The 25,245-nt window shown below is 33.7% G+C and overlaps 1 protein-coding gene across 4 annotated transcripts in view; it reads left to right on the top strand.

The window, feature by feature from the left end:
- The window catches only part of AQR (aquarius intron-binding spliceosomal factor), a 109,723-nt gene that overhangs the window by 22,094 nt on the left and 62,384 nt on the right, over nucleotides 1-25,245 (top strand). For 3 of the 4 annotated variants that reach the window (XM_081288689.1, XM_081288691.1, XM_081288690.1), the window contains exons 5-13: nucleotides 1,257-1,377; nucleotides 3,457-3,597; nucleotides 6,362-6,430; nucleotides 7,491-7,591; nucleotides 14,920-14,996; nucleotides 18,739-18,803; nucleotides 19,947-20,063; nucleotides 22,436-22,549; nucleotides 24,084-24,187. In XM_081288689.1, the coding sequence (XP_081144815.1) occupies nucleotides 1,257-1,377; nucleotides 3,457-3,597; nucleotides 6,362-6,430; nucleotides 7,491-7,591; nucleotides 14,920-14,996; nucleotides 18,739-18,803; nucleotides 19,947-20,063; nucleotides 22,436-22,549; nucleotides 24,084-24,187 (909 nt within the window). Of the gene's footprint in view, nucleotides 1-1,256; nucleotides 1,378-3,456; nucleotides 3,598-6,361; nucleotides 6,431-7,490; nucleotides 7,592-14,919; nucleotides 14,997-18,738; nucleotides 18,804-19,946; nucleotides 20,064-22,435; nucleotides 22,550-24,083; nucleotides 24,188-25,245 lie in introns of those variants that run through there. The other variant, XM_081288692.1, reaches the window with a different exon arrangement.

Raw genomic sequence — 25,245 nt, forward strand, 5'->3', positions numbered from 1 at the left:
GTTCAAAAAATAAATTAAAGGTCTGAGTAGGGGCCTGTCAACAGCAAGTGAGTCAAGTAATTGTGATATATATACCCAATAGAGTTTTGCTTAGCCATCAAGAAGAATGAAATTGTGACATTTGCCAATAAATGGATGGAACTAGAGACTATCATGCTGAGTAAAATAAGCTAAATCCAGAAAAGCAAAGATCGAATATTTTCTCTCATGTAGAAGCTAGTGCAAAATAAGGATAAAAAGTGGGGAGAAGATCCCATGAAAATGAAAGGGAGATCAGTGAAGTAAAAGAAGGGGATCAAGAGGAAGGGAGGAAGGACAGGAAAAGGGGGAACTCTGGAATGAAATTTACCAAATTATGCAATGTACATGAATATACCCCAGTGAATTCCACCTTTATGTATATCTATAAGGCACCAATTTAAAAAACAAACAAACAAACAAATAATAAATAGAAGGAAGACCAGTAATAGAGACAGGGGAGTGGGGAAGGGAGGAACGGAAATTGGAAGTATTCGGATTGACGTGGAACAAGGTATTTTCCACACATGTAGTAATATGTCAGAACGAACTACATTACATTAATATGTATACTTATAATGCAATAATAAAAACATTTTAACATAAAATAAAGAACTGGAATGTAACTCATTGGTAGAGTTCTTACCTAGCAGGCCTGAGGCCCTGGATTCTGTCCCCAGTACTACATACAACAAATACTGTCCTGCTTTTTTTGTTGTTGTTAGCACTTTACAGTATTTTACAGCCAGTAGAATAGTTGATATTAATAACTACCTTGAAAGGTAAGAAATGGCTTAATTGTGTTTTGGAAATCAGAAATACTTAAATTTGTTTAGGAATATTTACACAAGTCTTAAAAGAATTTTGGTATCTGGAGGGAGAAATGCTACATTTACATTGAAAACTGGCTGATGTGGAATACCTTGTAAATTAGAAATTACAAAGCCTCTTTTTGATTAAGTTTCTTTCTTAGTTTCTGGAAGTCATTTTTTCCTGATAGGAATTAGGCCAGATGTCTCAGATACATTTATTTGTAAAAGTGCCCTTAATATTATTTTGTTTTAGAGGTGATATTTATCTGACATTATTGTTTATCTTATAATAATTATGTATATTGATAACCTTTGATATCTTATTACTTGAAAGTGTAGGACTATGTAAATAGTTAGGATTTTCCAAGTGAGTGATATAGTACAGTGACTGGTGGTATTAATGAAATATTCATTGTATTTTTACAGCCAGTATCTTGAAAATTATCTCTGGATGAATTATTCTCCTGAGGTATCTAGCAAGGCCTATTTAATGTCCATCTGCTGTATGGTGAATGAGAAATTCAGAGAAAATGTTCCTGCATGGGAGGTAACATTTAAATTACTTCATGGCTTTTATACTTTGTCCACTTAAACTGTTAACAAAGTAGCAGAACTTTTTTTTTTTTTTTTTTTTTTTTTTTTTTTTTTAAGAGAGAGTGAGAGAGGAGAGAGAGAGAGAGAGAGAATTTTTAATATTTATTTTTTAGTTCTCGGCAGACACAACATCTTTGTTGGTATGTGGTGCTGAGGATCGAACCCGGGCCGCACGCATGCCAGGCGAGCACGCTACCGCTTGAGCCACATCCCCAGCCCCAGCAGAACTTTTTACAGACATTAAATGTGATTTTAGAGCAGAACTTTACCCAATAGTAAACTACTGTTAAGAAAAAGAGTAGACATGTGAAAGATAATATCAGGCTTTTTTTTTATTACAACACTTCTAATGTACTGTGAACACTACTAATTTATACTTAAAATTATAAATTAAAAGTTATTTATATTTGAAAAATATAAATTATAAATATGGAGTTATTTTTCTGCTTTGCTAGACCTGAAAAATAACATAAATTATAGAGACATCAGAAGCTTGGAAAAAAAGTTACATATTAATAAGTACAATTAGACAATGTTCAAAAGTCAAAACAGTTAGCTTTTTTTTTATTTTTGAGTTTCCTATTTAATATTTTCAAACTGCTATTAACCACAGGTAACTAGAACCTAGAAAATGAATTTGTGAATATCGGGAGGCCATGGTACAGATTCAGAGGATATAGAAGATTTAGAAAGTAGAATTGATCTGATTTGATAATTAGTTAAAGTAGCATTAGGAAAGGGGATTATTTTCAATAATTTGCCAAACTTGGGCAACTGAATATAATAGATGATGGTGTCATTCCCAAGATAGGAATAGAGTGTTGAGAAATACTTTGGAGGGTATAACACTGTGCAGTTGAGTTTAGGGCATTGAGTTTGAATTGCCTTTGTATTATCTAGATGAGTCTTGTAATAACTAGATGAAATTGCCTGGTAGAAAGAGGAATCTAAAGATGTAGCATTATGGAGAGAAATCTGTACTGAAGATGTATATTTACAATCATTAGTATATCATAAAGTAATGTGAGATGGGGACTAAGAATGGGAACATTGCTGTTTAAGTAACAAAGGAAGAGAAGCCTTCAGTACAGTGAAAAGGAATTGATGCTTGGGTTCAATGGACTTGGCAGTCATGATAGTGCCAAGGGAGTGGTATTTATTGATGGAAGTTTGGTTTAGAGAAGTTAATGGAAACTAGTGTTGGAGCACACATTTGGAGCACTTGCCTAATACAGTAAGTAGAAGGGGAAGTAGATCAAAGAGATTTGAATATATTTACATGTTAAGAAAGGAAAGCATATTATAAAGCAGGAGAAACTGTCCCTGAGATTAATTACAGTGTGAAAATTAATTTTTGCTAAAGGTGTAGTTTCCTTCGTTCAAATCAAAGGAATTAAAAATACTGCAGATTCTTAACTGATGTGACACAGCAATCTGTATACGGGGTAAAAATGGGAGTTCATAACCCACTTGAATCAATCTGTGAAAGATGGTATATTAAGAACTATGTAATGTTTTGAACAACCAACAATAAAATAATTTAAAAAAAAATACTACAGATTCTTAATAAGAAAACAAACTTAAGCTAAATACAAGCATAGTTTGCACAATGAAAACTAAAAGAATTAGGGCTGGGGATGTGGCTCAAGCGGTAGCGCGCTCGCCTGGCATGCGTGTGGCTTGGGTTCGATCCTCAGCACCACATACAAACAAAGATGTTGTGTCCGCCGAAAACTAAAAAATAAATATTAAAAAAAATTCTCTCTCTCTCTTTAAAAAAAAACCTAAAAGAATTAATGACATTATCTTACTAGCTAACAATTTCTGTAAGTTTCTCCTGTCAGAAACCTGTATTTGAATTGCTATCATTAATTATAAGTAAGCATGAAATGCCTCTTTACCCATATTTAAATAATCTTTTTTTTTTATTTTGTTAATAGATTCCTAAAAAACTACTGTGTTGCTTTAAGGAACAAAAATACATGAATAAGCCAGTTCAAAGTGTATTTATTCTTCTTATTTTTATTTTCAGACTTTTAAGAAGAAGCCAGACCACTTCCCATTCTTCTTTAAGTGCATCTTGAAAGCAGCATTAGCTGAAAATGATGGTGAATTTTCACTCCATGAACAGACAGTCCTATTGCTTTTTCTTGATCATTGCTTCAATAGTTTGGTAATTTTACTTAATGTTTTAGGGAAGCTTTCAAATTTTCTTGTTCTTCTAGATTGAGTTTAGATGTGATTATCTTTGTGGCCATCTTCACACAAAAATGTAGGGAATAAAAATAATGCTAAAAGCTTGATTTAAATCACATCAATAAAATAATTTTATAAATTTTGTTCACTTTTTAGTAGTTTATACTTAATCCTTTATTTTTTATTATTGTTCACATTTTTAGTAGTTTGTACTTGATCCTTTATTTATTATGTAGACTTTGAGAAAAATGATAATGAGAGCTGAAAATTCAAAGGGAGAATACAAAAATTAGTCTGACTAGTATGAACTTTTTTTTTGGTTTTGGTACCAGGGATTAAATTTAGGGGTACTCAACCACTGAGTCATATCCCCAGCCCTATTTTGTATTTTTATTTAGACAGGGTCTCACTGAGTTGCTTAACACCTCACTATTGCTGAGGCTGGCTTTGAACTCGCAAGTCTCCTGTCAGCCTCCTGAGTAAGCTGCTGGGATTACAGGCATACGCCACTACACCCAGCTGATCAGTATGAACTTTTGATGAAATCTGTGCCACAAACTGCATGCTAAGAAGTTTCAGTACTTTTTAGTCTTTATGCTCAGGCTGGCTCATCAGCAAGAGGGTTGTATTTTGAGTTGACTGTTGAAGGACAATAGTGGATGGTCTTTGGAAATGTGTGTGACAACTTTTCATCCTTTGCAAGATTATCTTCTAAAAAATGAAATATTTCATTTGATCTTCCCTTCTGTGGTTATCCAAAGGCATATCCATATTTAATTATTTATTTATTTTTAAAATTTATTCATTCTAATTAGGTATATATTACAGCAGAATGCATTTTTATTCATTGTACACAATTGCAGCACAAATTTTCATTTCTCTGGTTGTATACAATGTAACATTGTATCATATGTGCAGTCATATGTGTACCTAGAGTAATGATGTCCATCTCAATCCACCATGTTTCCTCCCCCTCCGCTCTCCTACTTCCCTTTTGTCCAATCACAGTTTCTCCATTTTCCTATCCCCCTGCCACCATTGTGAATCAGCATCCACTTATCAGAAAGAACATTTGGCCTTTGGATTTTGGGGATTGGCTTACTTCACTTAGCATGATAATATTCTCCAACTCTGTCCATTTACCTGCAAATGCCATAATTTTATTCTCTTTTATTGCTGAGTTATATTCCATTGTGTAGATATACATTTTATTTGTCCATTCATCTATTAAAGGGTATCTAGGTTGGTTCCACGGTTTGGCTATTGTGAATTGAGCAGCTATAAACATTGATGTGGCTATGTTACTATAGTATGCTGATTTTAAGTGCTTTAGGTATAGACCAAGGAGTGGGATAGCTGGATCAAATGGTGGTTCCATTCCAAGTTTTCTAAGGAATCTCCATACTGCTTTCCAGATAGGTTGCACCAATTTGCAGTCCCACCAGCAACATATGAGTGTGCCTTTTCTCCCACATCCTCACCAACACTTACTGTTTGTATTCTTGATAACTGCCATTCTGACTAGCATGAGATTAAATCTTAGAGTAGTTTTGATTTGCATTTCTCTAATTGCTAGAGATATTGAACATTTTTTCATATATTTGTTGATTGATTATATATCTTCTTATGAGAAGTGGTATATCCACTTCTCATAAGTTTAAATGTTTTTGTATTGGTAATGCACTTAGAGCCTTTCAGGAGAATGCATAGAATTCTTTCTTATCCAGAAGATTGGTTGATGGATGATTATTGCTTGTTTCTATGTATTGCTTCACTCTGATCTTGTAAAGGCATATAGAAAAGAATGATGGTACCCCCAATAGATACCGATTTTGCCTCTTTAATGTTAATTAAACAGAGCAAATAGAAATATAAGTAGACATAATTTTTTATGAGAAATTAAACAAGAACAGGTTTAGTTAGCAGTAGTTTGGTGCTGGTTTTAAGCCAATTTATAATGAAAATGTTTTTTCAGTATGCTGTGAACTTTCTTTATTTGAAGCAGTTACATTTGTTCTATAAAATAACTGAATCCTGAGTAAGCTAATAATGAACCCTGGCTCCTAGAGGAAAAGTAGGGTTAGGTTCCTGCAAGTCTCTGGTTGCAGCATTTTTTTTTCAAACTATCAGTGCATAACCTTATTTTATATGTGTGTGTCTATTAAAGACATCTTATTAATACATATTTTTGATTCAGTAACCTTATTCCTGAGTGAGCTATCCCTCAGGTTATTTCTCAAGGGGTTTATCTAGCAAACATGGAGAAAGTACAAAGAAAATGCCTTATTGAACATTAGAAGCACTTCAGTTTTGTTCTTGGAGATTCATTTTAAACACTGAAATCACCAATGAAAAGCCCAATAGCTTCCCAAAAGTAGCACTAAATAGATTGCGAAAAGGATACTTGTTTGTAGTATGAGAAGTGCAATTCAAATAGGGTCATCTCAGCCTTAGCTAGATATGTACATTATCAGGTAACTCAAAATTTTTGAGGCTCTGTGCTATTGATTTGGGATTTATAAATTTTTGTGAGTGGGTGAATTTGAAGATATGAAATCAGTTAATAATGAAAACTGTTGTTTAGAGTATTGAACTTTTTAAAATATTAAAATATCACTAATTTACAAGTATTGGTGCCATGTTTTCCCCTCAGGACTTAAAAAGCCATAATACTCCCTGTATAAAGATTCAGTTGAAAATGCTAGAATGCTTATAGACTTTTTGCTTCATACCTTTAATAGGAAGTAGACTTGATACGGAGTCAAGTACAGCAGCTTATCTCCCTCCCAATGTGGATGGGCTTACAGCCTGTAAGTATCTAATTTCAGAATATTATACATGTATATGTTGTAAGTGAAGATATGATAGATTGTATACCTTTAGTATGGATATAAAGGTGTTAGCTAAAAATCCCTTTTTCTGCTTAGAAGTTACCATGCATTAACTTATGATATATGTAGTTTTTATAATTTTAAAGTTTTAATGTGTGTCCTAATACATGTTTCACCTAATTTCAATATTGTAATATAAGTTTAGTATCAATAGAGCTTATAGAGAAAGAAATTATCCCTTTATCTATTGAGCTTATAGAAAAGGGGATAATTTTAGCAATATATGGTTTTTATCCTTATTATATTTCTTTGGCTAAAACTATATGCAAACTTGAATTTTTATTGTTTCCTTGATTAAAATGTACATATAGTTAAAGAAGAAGGTCTGGATCATGTGTAATAGTAATGACTTTCATTTTTTTTTTTTTTTTTACCAAATCTTTATTGTGTATATGTGCATGTATCAAATTTACATATTTTAGGGAGTAAAGTTTAAACTGAAATTTCAGTGTGACCCTTTATTCTTAATTGTATTTCCTACACATGATTATTTCTGTATAACCCACATGTGTGTACTCATTCACTATAGCAGTTAATGGAATAAAAATATAAGGCACATATGTCTAATTTAAGCTTATGTTAAAAAGTGGTGAATGCCATAATAGAAAATTTACCGATGGCATTTCTATTTTTACTTTTGGTAGTTGCTTTATGTTCGTTGTTTGAGACTCATATTTTTCAGTCATCTGTGATTATGCTCACAAGTGTTAATGTTGATATTTTTCAGACTGAATTGAGACAAAAAAGTTTATCATTGAGCTTAAAATCTTGACTAGAAAAGACAGTTTCTTTTTTATTAATAAGTATTAGAATTGAATTTTAGGAATTAAATATTCCTTAGTTTTCAAGGTTTATTTTGTTGCTTTTAGATTTTGTGATATTGCCCTCAGTCATGTACTAGAAAACTTGTTAATACTTAATCTTGTCTTTATCCTTTTAAATATTGAAGTTATCGATAACATGACAATATCTTTTTCAGGCACGATTGGAATTAGAATTAAAAAAAACACCTAAGCTAAGAAAATTCTGGAACTTGATTAAAAAGAATGATGAAAAGATGGATCCAGAAGCAAGAGAACAGTATGTTAACAAAGCTTCATTCCATATTAGCTTATTATGCTGGATTACAATTCTTAGTGTTATTTGTGGCTTCATTTGATATAGTGCTGTGTTCAAATAAGTTATTAATAAGTGCTTTTTCTTAGACTGTGTAGAAATATTTTTTACAAAAACCTTAAAAGGAAGCCACAACATCAGCAAAGGCTCAATTTACTTTTCTTCTTTTTCTTTTCTCTGAACCAATGTGCCACTTTTCTTCTCCATTCCTGTTGTCCCTGATCCGTCCCTCACGGATAGTTCTGTTTTCTCCACAGTTTTCAAGATGTCAACCAGTTCAACTTTTTCTTACTCCTTGACTTTTTTTTTAATTAATTGTTTTTATTTATACATGACAGCAGAATGCCTTACAATTCTTATTACACATATAGAGCACAATTTTTCATATCTCTGGTTGTATACAAAGTATATTCACACCAATTTGTATCTTCATACTTTGGATAATAATGTCTGTCACATTCCACTGTCATTTCTAACCCCATGCCCCCTCCCCTCCCTTCCCTCTGCCCTATCTAGAGTTTGTCTATTCCTCCCATGCTCCCCCTCCCTATCCCAGTATGAATCAGCCTCCTTATATCTGAGAAAACATTTGGCATCTGTTTTTTTGAGATTAACTAACCTCACTTAGCATTGTCTTCGATAACTCCATCCATTTGCCTGCAAATGCCATGATTTTATTCTCTTTTATTGCTGAGTAATATTCCATTGTGTATATATGCCACATTTTTTTAATCCATTCATCTATTGTAGGGCATCTAGGTTAGTTCCACAGATTAGCTATTGTGAATTGTGCTGCTATAAATATTGATGAGGCTGTGTCCTTGTAGTATGCTGTTTTTAAGTCCTTTGGGTATAGACCAAGGAGAGGGATAGCTGGGTCAAATAGTGATTCCATTCCCAATTTTCCAAGAAATCTCCATACTGCTTTCCATATTGGCTGCACCAATTTGCAGTCCTGCCAGCAGTGTGTGAGTGTACCTTTTCCCCCACATCCTCACCAACATTTATTGTTATTTGTCTTTATAATAGTTGCCATTCTCACTGGAGAGAGATGAAATCTTAGAGTAGTTTTAGCTTGCATTTCTCTAATTGCTAGCGATGGTGAACATTTTTCATATATTTGTTGATTAATTATATATCATCTTCTGAGAAGTGTTTGTTCAGGTCCTGGGCCTCTTTATTGCTTGGGTAATTTGTTTTTGTGGTGCTTAACTTTTTGAGTTCTTTATATACTCTGGAGATTAGTCCTCTATCTGATGTGTGAGGGGTAAAGATTTTGTTCCCAAGATATAGGCTCTCTATTCATCTCACTGATTGTTTCTTTTGCTGAGAAGAAACTTTTTAGTTTGAGACCATCCCATTTATTTGGTTCTTGATTTTAATTCTTGTGCCAAAGGAGTCTTATTAACAAAGTTGGGGCCTAATCCCACATGATGGAGATGAGGGCTTACTTTTTCTTCTATGAGATGCAGGGTCTCTGGTTTTATTCCTATGTCCTTGATCCATTTTGAGTTAAGTTTTGTGCATGGTGACAGATAGGGGTTTAGTTTCATTTTGTTACATATGTATTTCCAGGTTTCTCAGAACCATTTATTGAAGATGCTATCTTTTCTCCAATGCATGTTTTTGGCACCTTTGTCTAATATAAGATAATTGTAATTTTGTGGGTTAGTCTCTGTGTCCTCTATTCTGTACCATTGGTCTACCAGTCTGTTTTGGTGCTGTTTTTGTTACTATTGCTCTGTAGTATAGTTTATGGTCTGGTATAGTGATGCCACCTGCTTCACTCTTCCTGCTTTGGCTATTCTTGGTCTGTTATTTTTCCAGATGAATTTCATGATTGCTTTTTCTATTTCTATGAGGAATGTCATTGGGATTTTGATTGGAATTGCATTAAGTCCATATAGTGATTTTGGTAGTCTGGTCATTTTGATAATATTAATTCTGCCTATCCAAGAGCAAGTGGGTTAGGCTTAGGCTCCCAGGTATGGGAGGGCTGAACTTGGACCTACCCTGCACCTGCGTCCTGCACAAGTTGGTGTGTGTGGATCTGGGCCAGGTCTGGGCTCCCACGGTAGTCTGCTGGTCTGAAGAGGCGGTCCTGTACAAGAGGCTGGGCTCCAGCGAGTGTCTGCCCTGCAGGTAAAGGGGTGGACCCCTGCCTACTATGAGCCTAGTTCCCACAAAGGTTGGAGTGGGCAGATCTCACTCCTTGACTCTTAACAATGACTTTTCTATACCCCAACCATCATTCATTCAACAAATATTGAGTGTATTGTTTTGCCAGGTATTATATGTAGCACTGGAGATACAGCAGAGAACAAAGTAAAAAATAAGTCCTGTTTTTGTGGGGCTTATATTCTAGTTGAAAAAGACAGCAATGAACAGATAAATTATGCAGTATGTTTGGTGGTAATACATGCTAAGGAAAAAATAAACCAAGTATAGGGATTAAAAGAGTAATTGACAGTGACGCTTACAGCATTCAAATCCAAAATTTTCTGATCTATATTTTATAACAAATTAATTTTTTCCTTCATCTTTGATCAATGTATTTTTTATGTGCTATTTAGATGTTGACAACATATTTTTTTATGGTCAGTTATTTCTCCCAAGTTTCATGATTTTTATCAAATTTTACTGTGCACAGTTTCAGTCAAAATCTTTATGGTTGTTTCTAACAGTGATGTTTATTAGCAATTGGATAAAAGTTTGTGGTGACTTGTATTTAGTTCGTGGAATAAAAAGCTATGAAGACACAGGGAAGGACCTCTATGATCTCAGGTTTGTTTCTGTCTTTGAAACTACCTGGTCTCTATTCTTGCCTTACTTGCCTCAGAACTGTTCTAGCTGTAGTATTTTTTCTTTCTTCATCTTCATTCACTTTTCTACTGGCTTCTTTTTCGCTGCCTTTTATGCACATGTACACATATGTACATACATACACACGCTCAGGGTTTACGTCCCTTGGGCCTATGATAGCTTCTTTTACCTCTACCCTATTGTTTCTTCCACTTAGGATAGTGGCTTGTATTTGCCTTTTCTTTAAATCTTGTAACTCTGACTTGAATTTTGGTTCCTGTTTTTCACTACAACCTATATCTTTTTGTTTGTTTTGTAGTACTGGGAATTGAACACAGAGGCAGTAAACCACTGAGCCACATCCCCAGCCCTGTTTTATATTTATATTTTATTTAGAGACAGGGTTAACGATCCTCCTGCCTCAGCCTCCCAGGCTGCTGGGATTACAAGCATGCACCACTGTGCATAGCATAAAATCGTTCTTTTTGACCTTACCTCTATCATTTGGCATTTTGGGCAGTTTTTGTTTGTTTTGTTCTTCCCTTGATTCCTCTTTCTATTCTGTTGATAGTGATGCATTTCTTATATATCTCTCCTTCTTTAACTTCTGTAAGTTCTCTTTTTCTTCTTTGGATTTTTTTTTTCCCTGTCTTCTCTGGCTCTGTGAACAAGATATTGACACATCCCAAGGCTTTTCTTTTATTGTCTTTTAATTCAATGCTCCTAGGCCCCAGGGGTTTGTGAGAAAACTGAGGTTTGAGAAAAATAAATAACCTGCCCCTAAAGATACAAATTGATATATCTGCTAGAATTCTAATTGGACCTATTTCCTTATGTCTAGAAAATTTTTCCCTTTGACCACTTTATAAGTAAGGAATTATAATTTTGTGATAAAACTTTTACTCTTCCATCTCTATGTGATGGAGATTCCCCAAAGGGTTTTATTGATAGAGTGCTATAATTAAACTTGAATTCTGGAACATTCTCTCTGGAAGCAGTAGATTTTAGGTGAGCAAGATTTAACACAAAGATGGAAGGTACTTGTAATTATTGTGCAAGAGAGTCAGAAATTGGCTAATTGTGGAATTGGAGGCAAATGGAGGAAAGAAAGTTATTTAATGGGTGTTGGTAAGCTGTCAAGTGTGAAATTTTTTTTCTGTATGTATGTTTTTATTTCATTTTTTAAAAATTTTATTTGTTCTTTTTAGTTATACGTGACAGAATGTATTTGACATATTATATATACACGGAATATAACTTCCCATTTTTGAGGTTGTACATGATGTGGAGTTACACTAGTCATTTATTCATATATGAATATAGGAAAGTTATGTCCAATTCATTCTACTGTCTTTCTCAGTCCCCTGTCCTCCCTTCCGTTCTATCCAATCCTGTGTGCCTCCCCTTCTCCCTTCCCCTCCTGCTTATTGTGAGTTGAGTATGAAATTGACAGTAAATAAGTAGTCTTGTTAAATGACTGGGAGATTGTGAGATACTTGCCATGATGGGGAATGTGAAAGGAAGAGTAGTAGGACTGCTACTGGAGAAGATGGTTCCAGTTTTCCCTTTGCAAGTGGAGATTTCTAGCAGGAGATCATTGTTAGAAGAAATGTAATAAGTGCTACTTTTGTAGGTACATATGTAGATAGTTATTGAGGTCATGAGTATGAATTAGATTATTTAGTGAGGTGCATAAACCACGAGCAGAGGGTTGAAGATAAGAAAGTGCATCCTGGAGTCATGTTGGTGGTTACTGAAGAAACTGAAAAACTGCAAGTCAGAGATAAGTTTGGGAGTAAGGGAGTGAATATTACAGGAAAGGTTAGAGTACGAACATCCCTATTTTAATTTTTAGCTTCAATCTCATTTGTTTCACAATAGATTTTTAGCTAGCATTTTATCATCTTGGTTGTGTGAACAAGTGATTTTTTTTTTTTTTTGGCCAAATATGACTCTTTTTGTTTGTCTTGAAAAGCCCATTTTCCATTACCTTGATGTGATTTAATCTTAAATCTCTCTGGTCCTGATTTCTTTTCTGTCCTTTAACTATACTTCTTTCATTATACTTATAAACGGATGATTGTCATGAACTCAAATTTGGCTTACCTAACTAGGAGTACTCATTGTTTTTTCCTCTTGAACTCACCTTTCTGCTCAAAACCTCTTAATTATGCTAGTCAGTTGGGCTTGGAAAACTCCAGACATCTGAATGGCTCTTTATAACCAGTCAGGCAGTACTATTAGATCCCCGCTTTGTCTTTCCTTCCCCCCCCCCCTCTCTCTCTCTTTTTGTACCAGGGATTGAACTGAGTTGGCCACTGAGCCACATTCCTAGACCTCTTTTGCATTAATCTAGAGATAGTCTCTCACTGAGTTGCTTAGTACCTAGCCCTTGCTGAGGCTGGCTTTGAACTCAAGGATTCTTCTGTCTCAGACTCCCAAGCCACTGGGATTACAGGCATGCGCCACTGTGCCCAGCTCCTTTTCTTTCTTGTATTCACACTGCCATCATAATTCAGGCCCTTATAGCCTCTTTAATGAACCACTACAATAAACCCCTATTTGGTCTTTCTTCCAACTTTCCATTAACAGTATAGTTTAAGTATTCTTTTTCATAGAAAACTGTATTTATTTTGCCCTACTTCTATTCACAGTGTTCAGTGATTTTCTTGTTCCCATAGGATAAACATTAAACTCATTACAGTGGCTTTATAAAACCTCTTATATTTCCTGTGGACTGCCCTCCCCACCACCCCCATTAATGAACCGGTCTGACCAGTCTATAGTCATTGTTTCTTCAACATTCCTCCCCTGAGTCCCTTTCTCCTCTATCCACGTGATTGAATATTGGCCATCTAAACATTCTTCGCTACCACCTGCTTCACACTACATGCTTTCTTCTTCTGTACTCCTATAATACTAGCAGTATGTGTGATAATTGGAATATCTGTAGTTGAAAGTGTAGGTTCTAAAACCATATTTAAATAGATTCTGCACTCAGTTGTTATATGACTTTGGGCAAGTTCTTCCCATCTTTGAACTTCAGTGTGAAAGACTATTGTCATTATTAAATGAGCTTTCTTTTTATTATTATTAATTATTTTTTTGCATTACAATTCTTTTTTTAAAAACTTTTTTTTTTATTTTTTTGAAAGTAGTTGGAAACAATACCTTTATTTTTTTTAATTTATTCTTATGTGGTGCTGAGGATCAAACCCAGGGCCTTGCATGTGCTAGACGAGCGCTCTACCGCTGAGCCACAATCCCAGCCCCAACATTACAATTCTTAATACACCTTTATACCACAATTTATCATATCTCTGATTGTATATAAGGTATACTGACACCAAATTCACATCTTCATACGTGTATTTTGTATAATGATGAGGGTCTCCTTCCACCATCCATGCTATTCCCCTTCTCACTCCTTTTCCCTCCCATCCCTATTCCCTATCTAGAGGTTATCTTCCTCCCTTGCTCTCCTTCCTAACCCCATTAAATGAGCTTTCTTACGTGAATTATTTAACCCAGCCCAGATCTTGGCAGAGTAAGTTCTCAGTCAATGTCAGGCAGTTTTTTAATAATTGCATTCTGACTTATGTTAGTCATTATCTTTATATATGATTTATCACTTCAAGTAGAATTTAATCATTCCCCTCCTTTGTGTTTCTAGTAGGACTGGCATAATCATTTGTTGCTATCCAATATCTGATAAATGTTGAGTAATTAGTTAAATTAATAATGAATGGAAAGTATTTTTTATTGGTACATAATAATCATATACAATAGTGGGATGTGTTGTGATATATTTGTATATGCAAATGAAAGAATTTGGTCAAGAAAATTGTACTTTAAACAAACATTTAATCTTTAGCTATTGAAGTTCTCTTGTATTTAGTATTTTAAACATATTAAAGTATAAAATTGTTTACCTTGATTTAACTACATTAAACACTATTTTTTCCCTTTCTTTTTTTGGAACTGCAGATTAAACCCAGGGATACTTCATCACTGAGCTACATCCCCAGTCCTTTTTTTTTTTTTCTTTTGAGACACAGTCTTACTAAGTATTTGAGGTTCTCCTAAGCTGATGCTGGCCTCAAACTTGTGATCCTCCTGCTTCAGCTTCCCTAAGTTGTTGGAATTACAGGCATGTGCCACCATGCCCAGCTAAATGCTAGATTTTTAATTTTAATGGCAAAATACAAAGAAAAATTTGAAATCTCCTTTGCAGTCCTGATCCTTAAATTACAAGTAAAAACTTTGACTGTAAGAGGAGGTGTTTTCTTAGCTATTTTTTAGGCCAGGAATGAAGCTCTTCTTCTCTTCATGTAGCACTATATTTACAAAGATGACACTTTGTTCAAATTATGGTCCTAATGTCAGAGTGAAATGGAACATTTGAACAATATTTGAATATATTTATTCATCATTCAAAATTTACTTTGAAATAACTTTTTCAAAAATAATTTGGTCATGTTTGATTTTAGAGCCTATCAAGAAAGAAGATTTCTTTCACAACTCATCCAGAAGTTTATCTCTGTTCTGAAATCAGTCCCACTGTCTGGTAACTGGCTTTTTTCTATTCAGCTCATTTGTAAATTTATTCTATAGACTTTCCTATGGAATTTACCTGTCTGTAGTCTAAAAATTGCTCTTAGAATGATTTCAAATTGTAACAATAAAGTATATGTTCTTTCCTTTTCTAGTATATTGCAAATCGTAGCATTGACAGCCTTAAAGGTTATTTTAAAGGTACCAGCCTGGTTATTAAAATGTCATTTAGTTAGCAAACATTTTTATATTTGCTTACTAGGTTTATGTCCTGTCCTGTATAAGGTGCTGGAATACAATAGTGAACAAGAGAGAGACTTGTTCACTTGTTGTTCATAATGGGATATTGAATAATGTTTTTCAAGAGATATTAAATATTATTTAAAGGGAAAGAGAAGAATTACTTTTTAGATATAATCTACAAATGAAATGGGTCAAGACCATTATGACCTATTTATTGATGAGAGTAATAAAATTACTCACTATATAGATTATACTGTATTATCTATATGTATACTATGAGTATACTGTATATACATGAGTATACTATATACACGTGTGTGTGTGTGCATGTGTTTTTTTTGGGGGGGGGCGGTGTACTGGAGATTGAACTCAGGGGCACTTGACCATTGAGCCCCATCCCCAGCCCTATTTTGTATTTTGTTTAGAGACAGGGTCTCACTGAGTGGCTTAGTGCCTCACTGTTGCTGAGGCTGGCTTTGAACTTATGATCCTCCTGCCTCAGCCTCCTGAGCTGCTGGGATTACAGGCATGCCCACACTGTACCCCACTTACATATGTGTTTATATACCTGTATGCCAAGGGGAGTCAATTCAATATATGAGGTTGTTAAGATCTTGATAAGCATTTAATGAGTACAAATAGATTGTTACTTAATAAAGGTATATATGCTGTATAAGATGTCATCATTTAATATTTTATTTCTTAAGTGAAATATAATCTCTAAGAACAGCTTTATAGTTGTATCATGTTTATATTTTCATATAGCTTTGTTTAAAATGCAATAGAATTACTTATTTAATGCTGATTTTCCAGGTAATATTTAACAACTGAATATTTTAACTAAAATTCAGTCAGGATTAGATATCAATACTATAAATCACCTGTACCCCATTTGGAGCATAATACTGCTAACAAACAATATAAATTATCATATGCTTATAATCTAAGTTGTTTAATATTAGTATATTTAAATCTTTTTGTTAAGTGCCTTAAACCTCAAATGAAGGTGAAGATTGGAGTTTCTTGGCACAAACAGTAACAATATATGCTTTGAACTATTAATGTCTCCAATAATCAGGGTCATAAAATTTATTTCTCTAATTGTGGAATGTTAATACAGGGTCATCTAGGTTTAAAAATCAATTAACAAAATTTCTTAGGTGATTATTCTGTTTTTCTTTTTTTGGTACTGGGGTTTGAACCCAAAGTTGGTTTACCACTGAGCTATAGCCTCAGCTCTTTTTATTTTTTAGTTTGAGATAGGGTCTTACTGAGTTGCTAAGACTGGCCTCCAACTTGTGGTCCTCCCATCTCAGCTTCCCAAGTTGCTGGGATTATAGGCATGCACCACCACACCTAGCCTTCTTAGATTTATCTTAAAACTTTAATCAAAAATTGTTGCTGGGCGCAGTGGTGCATGCCTGTAATCCCAGTGATTTATCAGACTGAGGCAAGAGGATTGAGAGTTTGAACCCAGCTTCAGCAACTTAGTGTAGTTCTAAGCGACTCAGCAAGACCCTGTCTCTAATAAAATATAAAAAAGGGCTGAGGGTGTGGCTTGGTGGTTAAGCGTCCCTGGGCGCATGCAATATAAATAAATATATATATATAATTTTTTTTTTTTTTTGGCTGGCAAAGGAATCAATAAGATGGTGAAAATAATGTGCCAGTTCAAAGAGGCATGTATGAAGATGAATGGAAGAGTTAGGAAACAGAAAGCTTATTTTTAAAAGAATGAGAAGGATTGTTGTTTCATTTTATAGGTTCATTAAAAAAACACTCATATTAGTTGTAATAAGCAATCTGTGTAGGATTCTCTAACATGTCAAAACTGCTGTCAGAGGAAGGAAAAGAAAGATTGCAGTATACTTGACACAAATGATAAGAATGTGTTTGTCTCAAATTGGAACAACAAAGTTTTTACTCTGTGTTCCTCTGACCATCAGAGCATCGAACTTAATGACACCAAGCTTTGTTATCTAATATTAACCAGGCCATTGCCAGCCATTTTTCCAAAGGTTCAGAATGCAGAATTTGCTAACTTTTTAAGTTTTAGAAGAAACATTTTTCCTTTGACAATTATAAGAATGAAAGCAATGGAGGCCTAGTTTGAATGAATTTAATTTAAAAATTGCTCCTTTTGGGGGTGGTATTAGGGATTAAACCCAGGGACGCTTAACCTCTTGAGCCACATCCTCAGTCTTTTTAAATATTTTATTTAGAGACAGGGTCACGCTAAGTTGCTTAGGGTCTCACTAAATTGCTGAGTCTGCCCTTGAACTCAAAATTCTCCTGCCTCAGCCTTCTGAGCCTCTGGAATTATAGGTCTCTGCCACTAAGCTTGGCTCCTTTTAATTCTTTAAACAGCTGTATGACTTGCACTAAGTTCTGAAAACCTGGCTTCCAGTTCTGTATCTTCATCAAGTCATTTCTTTTGGGGTCCTCAATTTAACAATTAGAAAATGAATATCTAGAATAGATATTTTCTGCCCCACCCCCCCATTTTAAAAATTGGTACATTATAGTTGTACATAATTGAATAGATGTTTTTTAAGGTTTTTTCCAGCTATTGAATTTTATTTTTCTGTTACTGCAGGGTCTGGATTATGGGCATATTTTAACTGAAAATTTATAGGGAAAATTCCAGTTAACATTTCTGTGTATAAGTCACAAAAGTATTTACATTTCTTCACATAAAGCCTTCCATTTTCCATTCCACCAGAAGTAAATAAAATGAATGTATTTTTTGAAATGTTTATAGGATATCTTTTACAACTCTGCTACTTGAGTTGTCTCTGGACATCAGAGACCTGAAAGTTATCTGATTTCACAATGCAACCAACTTAACAGGATGGTTTTAGCTAATAAATGATAGATCATTTCCTAGAATTAATAAAAATCTTATGCTCTGAAAGTATTTTATATTTTGTGTCACAAAATATTTTAAATTACTTTAAAACAAAAACGAATGATTTTTTAATGGTGTATTATGTCATGAATAGCATAAAATAAAATTGTGATTTTAAAATATTTCATTGCTTTGTGTCATTGGTATTTTAACATCAAAAGTAATACGGTAGGAAAAGATAACATAAATTACTGTATACTGCTCATTTTCTATGTATTTTAAAGATGTGTACATATATACATGTGTACATACGTATTCTGTGTATATCTACATAAACATGTATTTGTATATATGAAAAGGAAAGTAGAGCAAATTCTGATATAAAACTACTTTTTGGTGTTTTTCAAAATCTAGTCACTAAGTATGGGTTTTAAAAGTTAGCACTTTAAAAAATATCTTTTTGCACATGTGACACAAGGTCATGTTCGTAGAGCAACATAGCAGCTAAATATCAGCCTGCCTTTTAAAAAATATACAGGATATTCTTACTCAAAATCATAGTTATTGTGAATAAGAGGTAAATGATTTTGCTTATATTATTAAATTTTAAGAAGTAGCACACAGATAGTCTAGTAAAATTCTAACATGTTTCTCTTATGTCTAGAACCTGTCACTATGGACAAAGTTCATTATTGTGAAAGATTTATTGAACTTGTGATAGATCTAGAGGTAAGAATTATAGAATGACTTGTTAGGTATTTATTAAGAGTCTAAGCTTAAGCATATGACTGCATGTGATATATTTCTTTATCACCTCTGACTGTCCTTATTTGAACCTTATGTCAAGGTGTCACATACTCACAAGTTGTTGTACTTTTAGGTTTTGAGATGACTGTCCCATTTGACATGGGCAACTATTTATTGTCAACTTTTTAAATAAAAATTTTTTAAAAAAATTTTTTAGACATTGATGGACTTTTATTTTATTCATATGTTTTCATGTGGTGCTGAGAATTGAACCCAGTGCCTCACACATGGTAGGCAAGTGCTCTACCACTGAGCCACAACCCTAGCCCCTAAATTAAAATTTTTAAAGGATAAGATTCCATAATACTATGTGCAGAATGTTGGTAGGAATTTCAGATAAAGATAAAAAGTGATATATTTCAAATTAAATCCATTTTCTTTCCCTTATAAAGTGGGAAGTTGAAAAAAGATCTTTTCGTGCCTTATTTTGAATGATTGTTAGAATATTGGACTAGCAGTCATTCTGTAAGTCTTCATTTATATTCTAGCTGTGTCAGTAACAAATTTATTTCCTTTTGGTATTTAGGAGCTCAACTTCATCTGTTAAATGTGTTATGATTAGATAATGGTTTTCAAACTGTCATGGTCCCATATTTCTCATCATCACCTTTCTGACTATCATGGGGGAATGTGGGGAGAGGAAAGGGAAACAGGGGTCTTCATTTAGGGAGACTTTTCCTTTGTCTTCAAAACAGCTCCATTTTTAAACATACACAATTTATACTGGGTTTTAAACTTACTTGCAAATTCACACTGAAATTGCATGTAGGATTTTGTTGGAAAACTATTTGTTGAGATGACTTGTGAAAATTCTTCCTGTGTTAGATATTATTTTTAATTTTCTCTTTAAAGTTCTGTTATCATCATTGTTATTAACTAAAAACACTGCCACTGAGTTTATTGACAGCATGATCCATGCCTCTTGCTATGTGCACAGTATGTCTTTGTGGAGGCTGGAGGGTACTTTGTGATGAGTACTTCTGAGTTAAATATAGTAGACTTTACCTTTATACTATCTGCAGAGAATACATGCAGAATTATTGCTGTGATGTTTATTTTTCCTAGGCCCTGCTCCCTACAAGGCGCTGGTTTAATACCATTTTAGATGACTCTCATCTTTTGGTTCACTGTTACCTTTCCAATCTTGTTCATAGGGAAGAGGATGGTCATCTTTTTTCTCAGGTGAGCACTGATATACCTAAACACACTTAACCATTTTAATTTCTAGGTTCATCTTTGCCAACTGGAAGTACGAGCATATGACAAAAAGTAAATTCTTGGAAGGATGATAAAATGAGATAGACATTATTGCCCTATATACATGTATGATTACACTACTGAAGGGACTGTACACCATGTTCAGCCAGAGGAATGAGAATTTGTGTGCCATTTGTGTATAATATGATAAAATGCATTCTGCTAGTATGTATAACTAATTAGAACAAATAAAAAAAGGTAAATTCTTCTAAATATTGAATGATGTAAAATTCTAAATAATCATTTTAAAGTCAGGTCTTAATATGTAAAATTAATGCACTCTTGCATAGGTGGCCTTTAATAAATATATATTCTAACTATGTTATTTATGTATGACTTTATTATTGGACTAAATTGTGATTTTGGTGATGTAGTTCCACATGTTCACATGTTTTGATTTTATGTGAATAACCACTGTGGAATATAGTCAGTGATGAGCGTGAGTTTCAAGTAAACTGTGCCCAATACCATGGCTCTGTCTTTCCACATGATGGTGGTGACAGGCAATTGATAGCATGGAGATTTATGTACACTTATCCTGCTACCTTGGGTTGGAAGGTAAATGCACTTTAAGGAAGGCAAAAATATTAATATTTCCTGTTTTTTTGTAGCATCATATAGAAGAAAACGTAACAAACTTGTAATTCTTTCTTTTCTTTTTTTTTAGTACTGGGAATTGATCTCAGAGGCACTTAACCACTGAGCCACATCCCCAGCCCTATTTTGTATTTTATTTAGAGACAGGGTCTCACTGAGTTTTTTAGTGCCTCACTGTTGCTGAGGCTGGCTTTGAACTTGTGATCCTCCTGCCTCAGCCTCCCAAGCTGCTACAATTACAGGCATGCACCACCATGCCTGGCAGTTATTATCTTTGAATGATATCATAATGGGAGATACAGTTTTTGTGTGCATTACATATTATTTTATCTCATGTCTATAAGCATTTCTTTTTCTTTTCTCTTTTATAAATTTTTGTCCAGTGAGTTGTGTGTGTCTTGAAATCTTAATATCTAATCTGCTGTGGATTTGAAGTAAAATAATTTGGGTTTGAGGTGAATATAATTAGTAAACTCTTTTGTTGCTGCTGCTACATGGGGAAAGCAGACTCTTTTTTTAAACACTATTTTTTTTTCTTTCTACTGGCTCTTTTTAGTTAAACATAATATTAGGATTCATTTTGACAAAATTATTAAAATATAGAATATAATTTGTTCTAATTCAGTCCCTAGTGTATACTCCCTTTCTCTTCCCTCTCCTTCTTCCCTTCCCTCTACTGATCTTTCTGCTATCTATCTATCGATATATATATTTTAAATTTATGTCTTATAAATATACATGATGGTGAGATTCACTGTGGTATATTCATATATACACATAGGAATATTAGGTCCGATTTATTCTACTGTTCTTTCCTTATCCCATCCCACTTCCCTTCCCTCCAATTCTCTTTGTCTACTCCACTGATATTTTTTCTATTTTTTTGAACCCCTCCCCCACTTTATTTCGGATCAGCTTCTGCACATCAGGGAAACATTCAACCTTTGACATTTTGGGACTGGCTTATTTTACTTAGCATGATAGTCTGCAGATCCATCCATTTACCAGAAAATGCTATAATGTCATTTCTATTTATTATTGAGTAATACTTCATTGTGAATATATACCACTTTTTCTTTATCCATTTATTTGTTGAAAGGCACTTGGGTTGGTTCCATAACTTAGCTATTGTTAATTGTGCTACTATAAACATTGTGGCTGCATCAATGTAGTATGCTGATTTTAGATCTTTTGGATATATAACAAGGAGTGGATTACATGGGTTATATGGTGGTTCTATTTCTAGTTTTTTTGCGGAATCTCCATACAAAAGCAGGGACTCTTTAGCAGCCGGCACCAAGCTAAAGGCTTAATGGCTGTGAAGACTTATAAGAGGAATGTACAACTTAACTTTCCCACCTTACAGTTTTTCCCTAACAGAAGCAGCACAAAGAAGAATATCTCTACTTACAAATCCAAAACCCTCATTCACAAAAGTTTGGGGATTACAGTTTAAATTCTCTGTAGAAGTAGACCATGTATAAGTAATAGACTTAGCAATTTATTCATAAGACATATTTTGTTTTCATGTAAACTAAATGTGTTTGGGTACGTTCTGAAATATTTGTTATGATCTTTACATTCCAAAAATTTTCAGCAGCTCTGAGAAAATGCATTATTGACTTGTTTATTTTATTAAATAGTGCTATATTTTTTTGGTCTTATTTCCATAGTTAATTAATTTAAATCTATCCTTTCAGCTTTTGGACATGCTTAAGTTCTATACTGGTTTTGAAATTAATGACCAGACTGGAAATGCTCTGACAGAGAATGAGATGACCACAATTCATTATGATAGAATTACTTCTCTACAGGTAATTGAAATGGACTATAGCCTTTTCTTTAATCTAATTTTTGTATAGATGCAAATAGAAAAAAAGTACTAATATAATAGTGTTTTATCGTCAACTTTTAAAGCTTTCTAATTCTGATGAATTAATGAAAAAAAATGACTTTCATAGTGCATCTGAGTCCTATGAGTCAATATGATGTTATTCTACTTTACTAGGCCAGTTTGGTACAAATATTGGTCTTGCTGACACTTTTATTTCATGAACAAGTGCTGTATCATATGGTAAAGTGTATGAAAGCATTCTACAGATTTTTAAGATCAACACATGTAATAGGACTGAAATTTACCAATGTAGTTCATATATGCCAAAAGAAGTACTTTTGTTTTCTGTTACTGACCTCACTTTGCTATTGAGCTCCTTTTTTTTTTTTTTTTTTGATGACAGAAGGTTGCTTTTGTCAGTTTAAGTTTTTTGGAGGGTAAAGTCTTAAACAGAAGTTTAAACTCTTTTTGATAATCAATTCTACTCTCTGCTTGATTTTCTGATCTCCCTCCTCTTTTCACAAGTGACATCAGGGTGTACATGGAGGCTCTAAAGTTCATTGTTTTGGAAGAGGAATGAACTCAGATGTCTTTTCCTTCTTTTCTTAGAACATTAGTGTTTTTGTTCTTTTGCCCTTCAAGTAACCACAGTTGGTGTGGATGTGGTTTTATCCTGTTGTACAGGCAAGGCGTGATGACTGGTCTCAAGGAACTCCATACTGCTTTTGGAGTCTCCTGTTTTGTTCTTTATGTTGTTAGTGTTCTTCTGAGAACTGATTCTCACTCATTTCCTGGTTTAGGCCACCCATTCTCAACTTAGTTACAGTCATTTTGTAGTTGTCTTCAATAATCCCATGCAAACTCACTCATAACATTGGTGACCTGTGTGTGTCATCCACCATGGAGCACATAAAAACTTCTGAGTCTCTTCTGTAACACAGGGGCATCAAGGAAGACTAAGAATGTTGTCTTAGATACTTACCATCTGAGTGCTGCTATTTCTATTTTCTTATAGTTTATTCCATATTGGTTGGGAACGTTAGCCTACAGGTCTTTTCTTCTTCGAGTTCCAAACAAAAACAGGGTGTAAGCATATTGTGTTTTGCCTCTCTCCTCAGGTTATTTTTTCAATGGGAACTTTCCCTTGGGATTTTATTTTAGTCTTGTAAGGTCAGTTCTTGATAATAAAAAAATGTTTTTTTTTTAATCCCCTTCTGTTAATAGCCCTCATGGCTATTTTTATATAGTCAAAATCAATTTTAGAAATAAAAATTTGAACACTGGCTCTTCATTTTTGCTTTCCTGCTTGAATAATTCTTGGTGGTTGTTTTGCTTTTATTTCTTTTCTGTTGCATTACATATTTCTGGATGAATAAGGTGCAGGTCACATCCTAGATGCCTATAAGAAAGGGTAGTACATTATACTTTTAGAAAACATTTCTGCCATAAAGTCTGTAAATTTTAGACGGAGATGTAGATATTAATTATTTATATTTTTTGTCACTCTGTTTCAGAGAGCTGCTTTTGCACATTTCCCTGAACTCTATGATTTTGCCCTCTCCAATGTGGCAGAAGTAGATACTCGAGAATCCTTGGTCAAGTTTTTTGGACCTCTTAGGTAAGGCAACACAAAAGAAAAACTGTTTATAAACTCTCTTAGTTTCATGCTCCTTGAATTTTATTTTGTTGCTTTTATTAATTTTTTTCATTATTTTAGATAATGCTGCTTATTCCTTCACTCTTTATTGACGTCTAAGCTTATGTTATTCTCTAACAGTTTGATATCTTTGAGTCACTTAAAAGCAGTTATCCATTCCCCCCCCCCTCCTCCTCCTCCTCCTCCTCCTTCTTCTTCTCTCTCTCTCTCTCTCTCTCTCTTGCCTTTTTTGGGGTAAAAGATATTTTTCGTAACTTGTCATTTTATAGATCTTAAATTTTTCCTATAGTAGGACATTAAATTGGTCAATCCCATTAGTCATGTAAGAGACATCCATGATGGTTCATCATTTGTGATATTAGTTCTATGACTTAGGAACATTTTTGCATGGTTAAAATTTATAAAATTAGTAATATTGTCTGGCATTTAGTTATCTGCTAATATAGGTTTTTGAAAATAGCGATAGTGATCACATGTTTATTTAGTATTAAGTGGTACTATGCTAAGTGTGTAAATAATCCTCAAAACTTCATATTAGTAATAAATACCATTTTTTTAAAAAAGTAACTAAGGCATAGAATAAGTAATTTGCTTGGTTACACAGCAAATAAGTGACAGAGATAAGATTTGAACCAGTTTAATTCCTGAACCCTAAGTTTTAACACTGTTCATTATTTCCCTTTTGTTCTTAACTCTTGGGAGAAATTATGTAGTTATTTTGTATTTGAAATGAAACAAACTAAGGTTGATTTGTTTATTCATTTTCAAGTGAGGATCTGATTATAATTCTTATAATAGGTCTATTTTATTCTTTGAAGTAATTGCATTGAGTTCCATTAAATGGTATTATCACACTGTTTTTTAATTACTCTCTTATTGATGGATCTTTAACTTTAAAATTTTGGGCTATTACCAACAATTCTGTATGAGCATCTGTGTTAGTCAGATTTCCATTGCTGTAATAAATATGTGAGTTAAATGAATTTTAAAAAAAGAAAGGTTTATTTTGATTTACAGTT

Source organism: Spermophilus citellus (genome assembly GCF_964194105.1).
Source record: "Spermophilus citellus genome assembly, chromosome: 4".
Taxonomy (NCBI): Eukaryota; Metazoa; Chordata; class Mammalia; order Rodentia; family Sciuridae; genus Spermophilus; species Spermophilus citellus.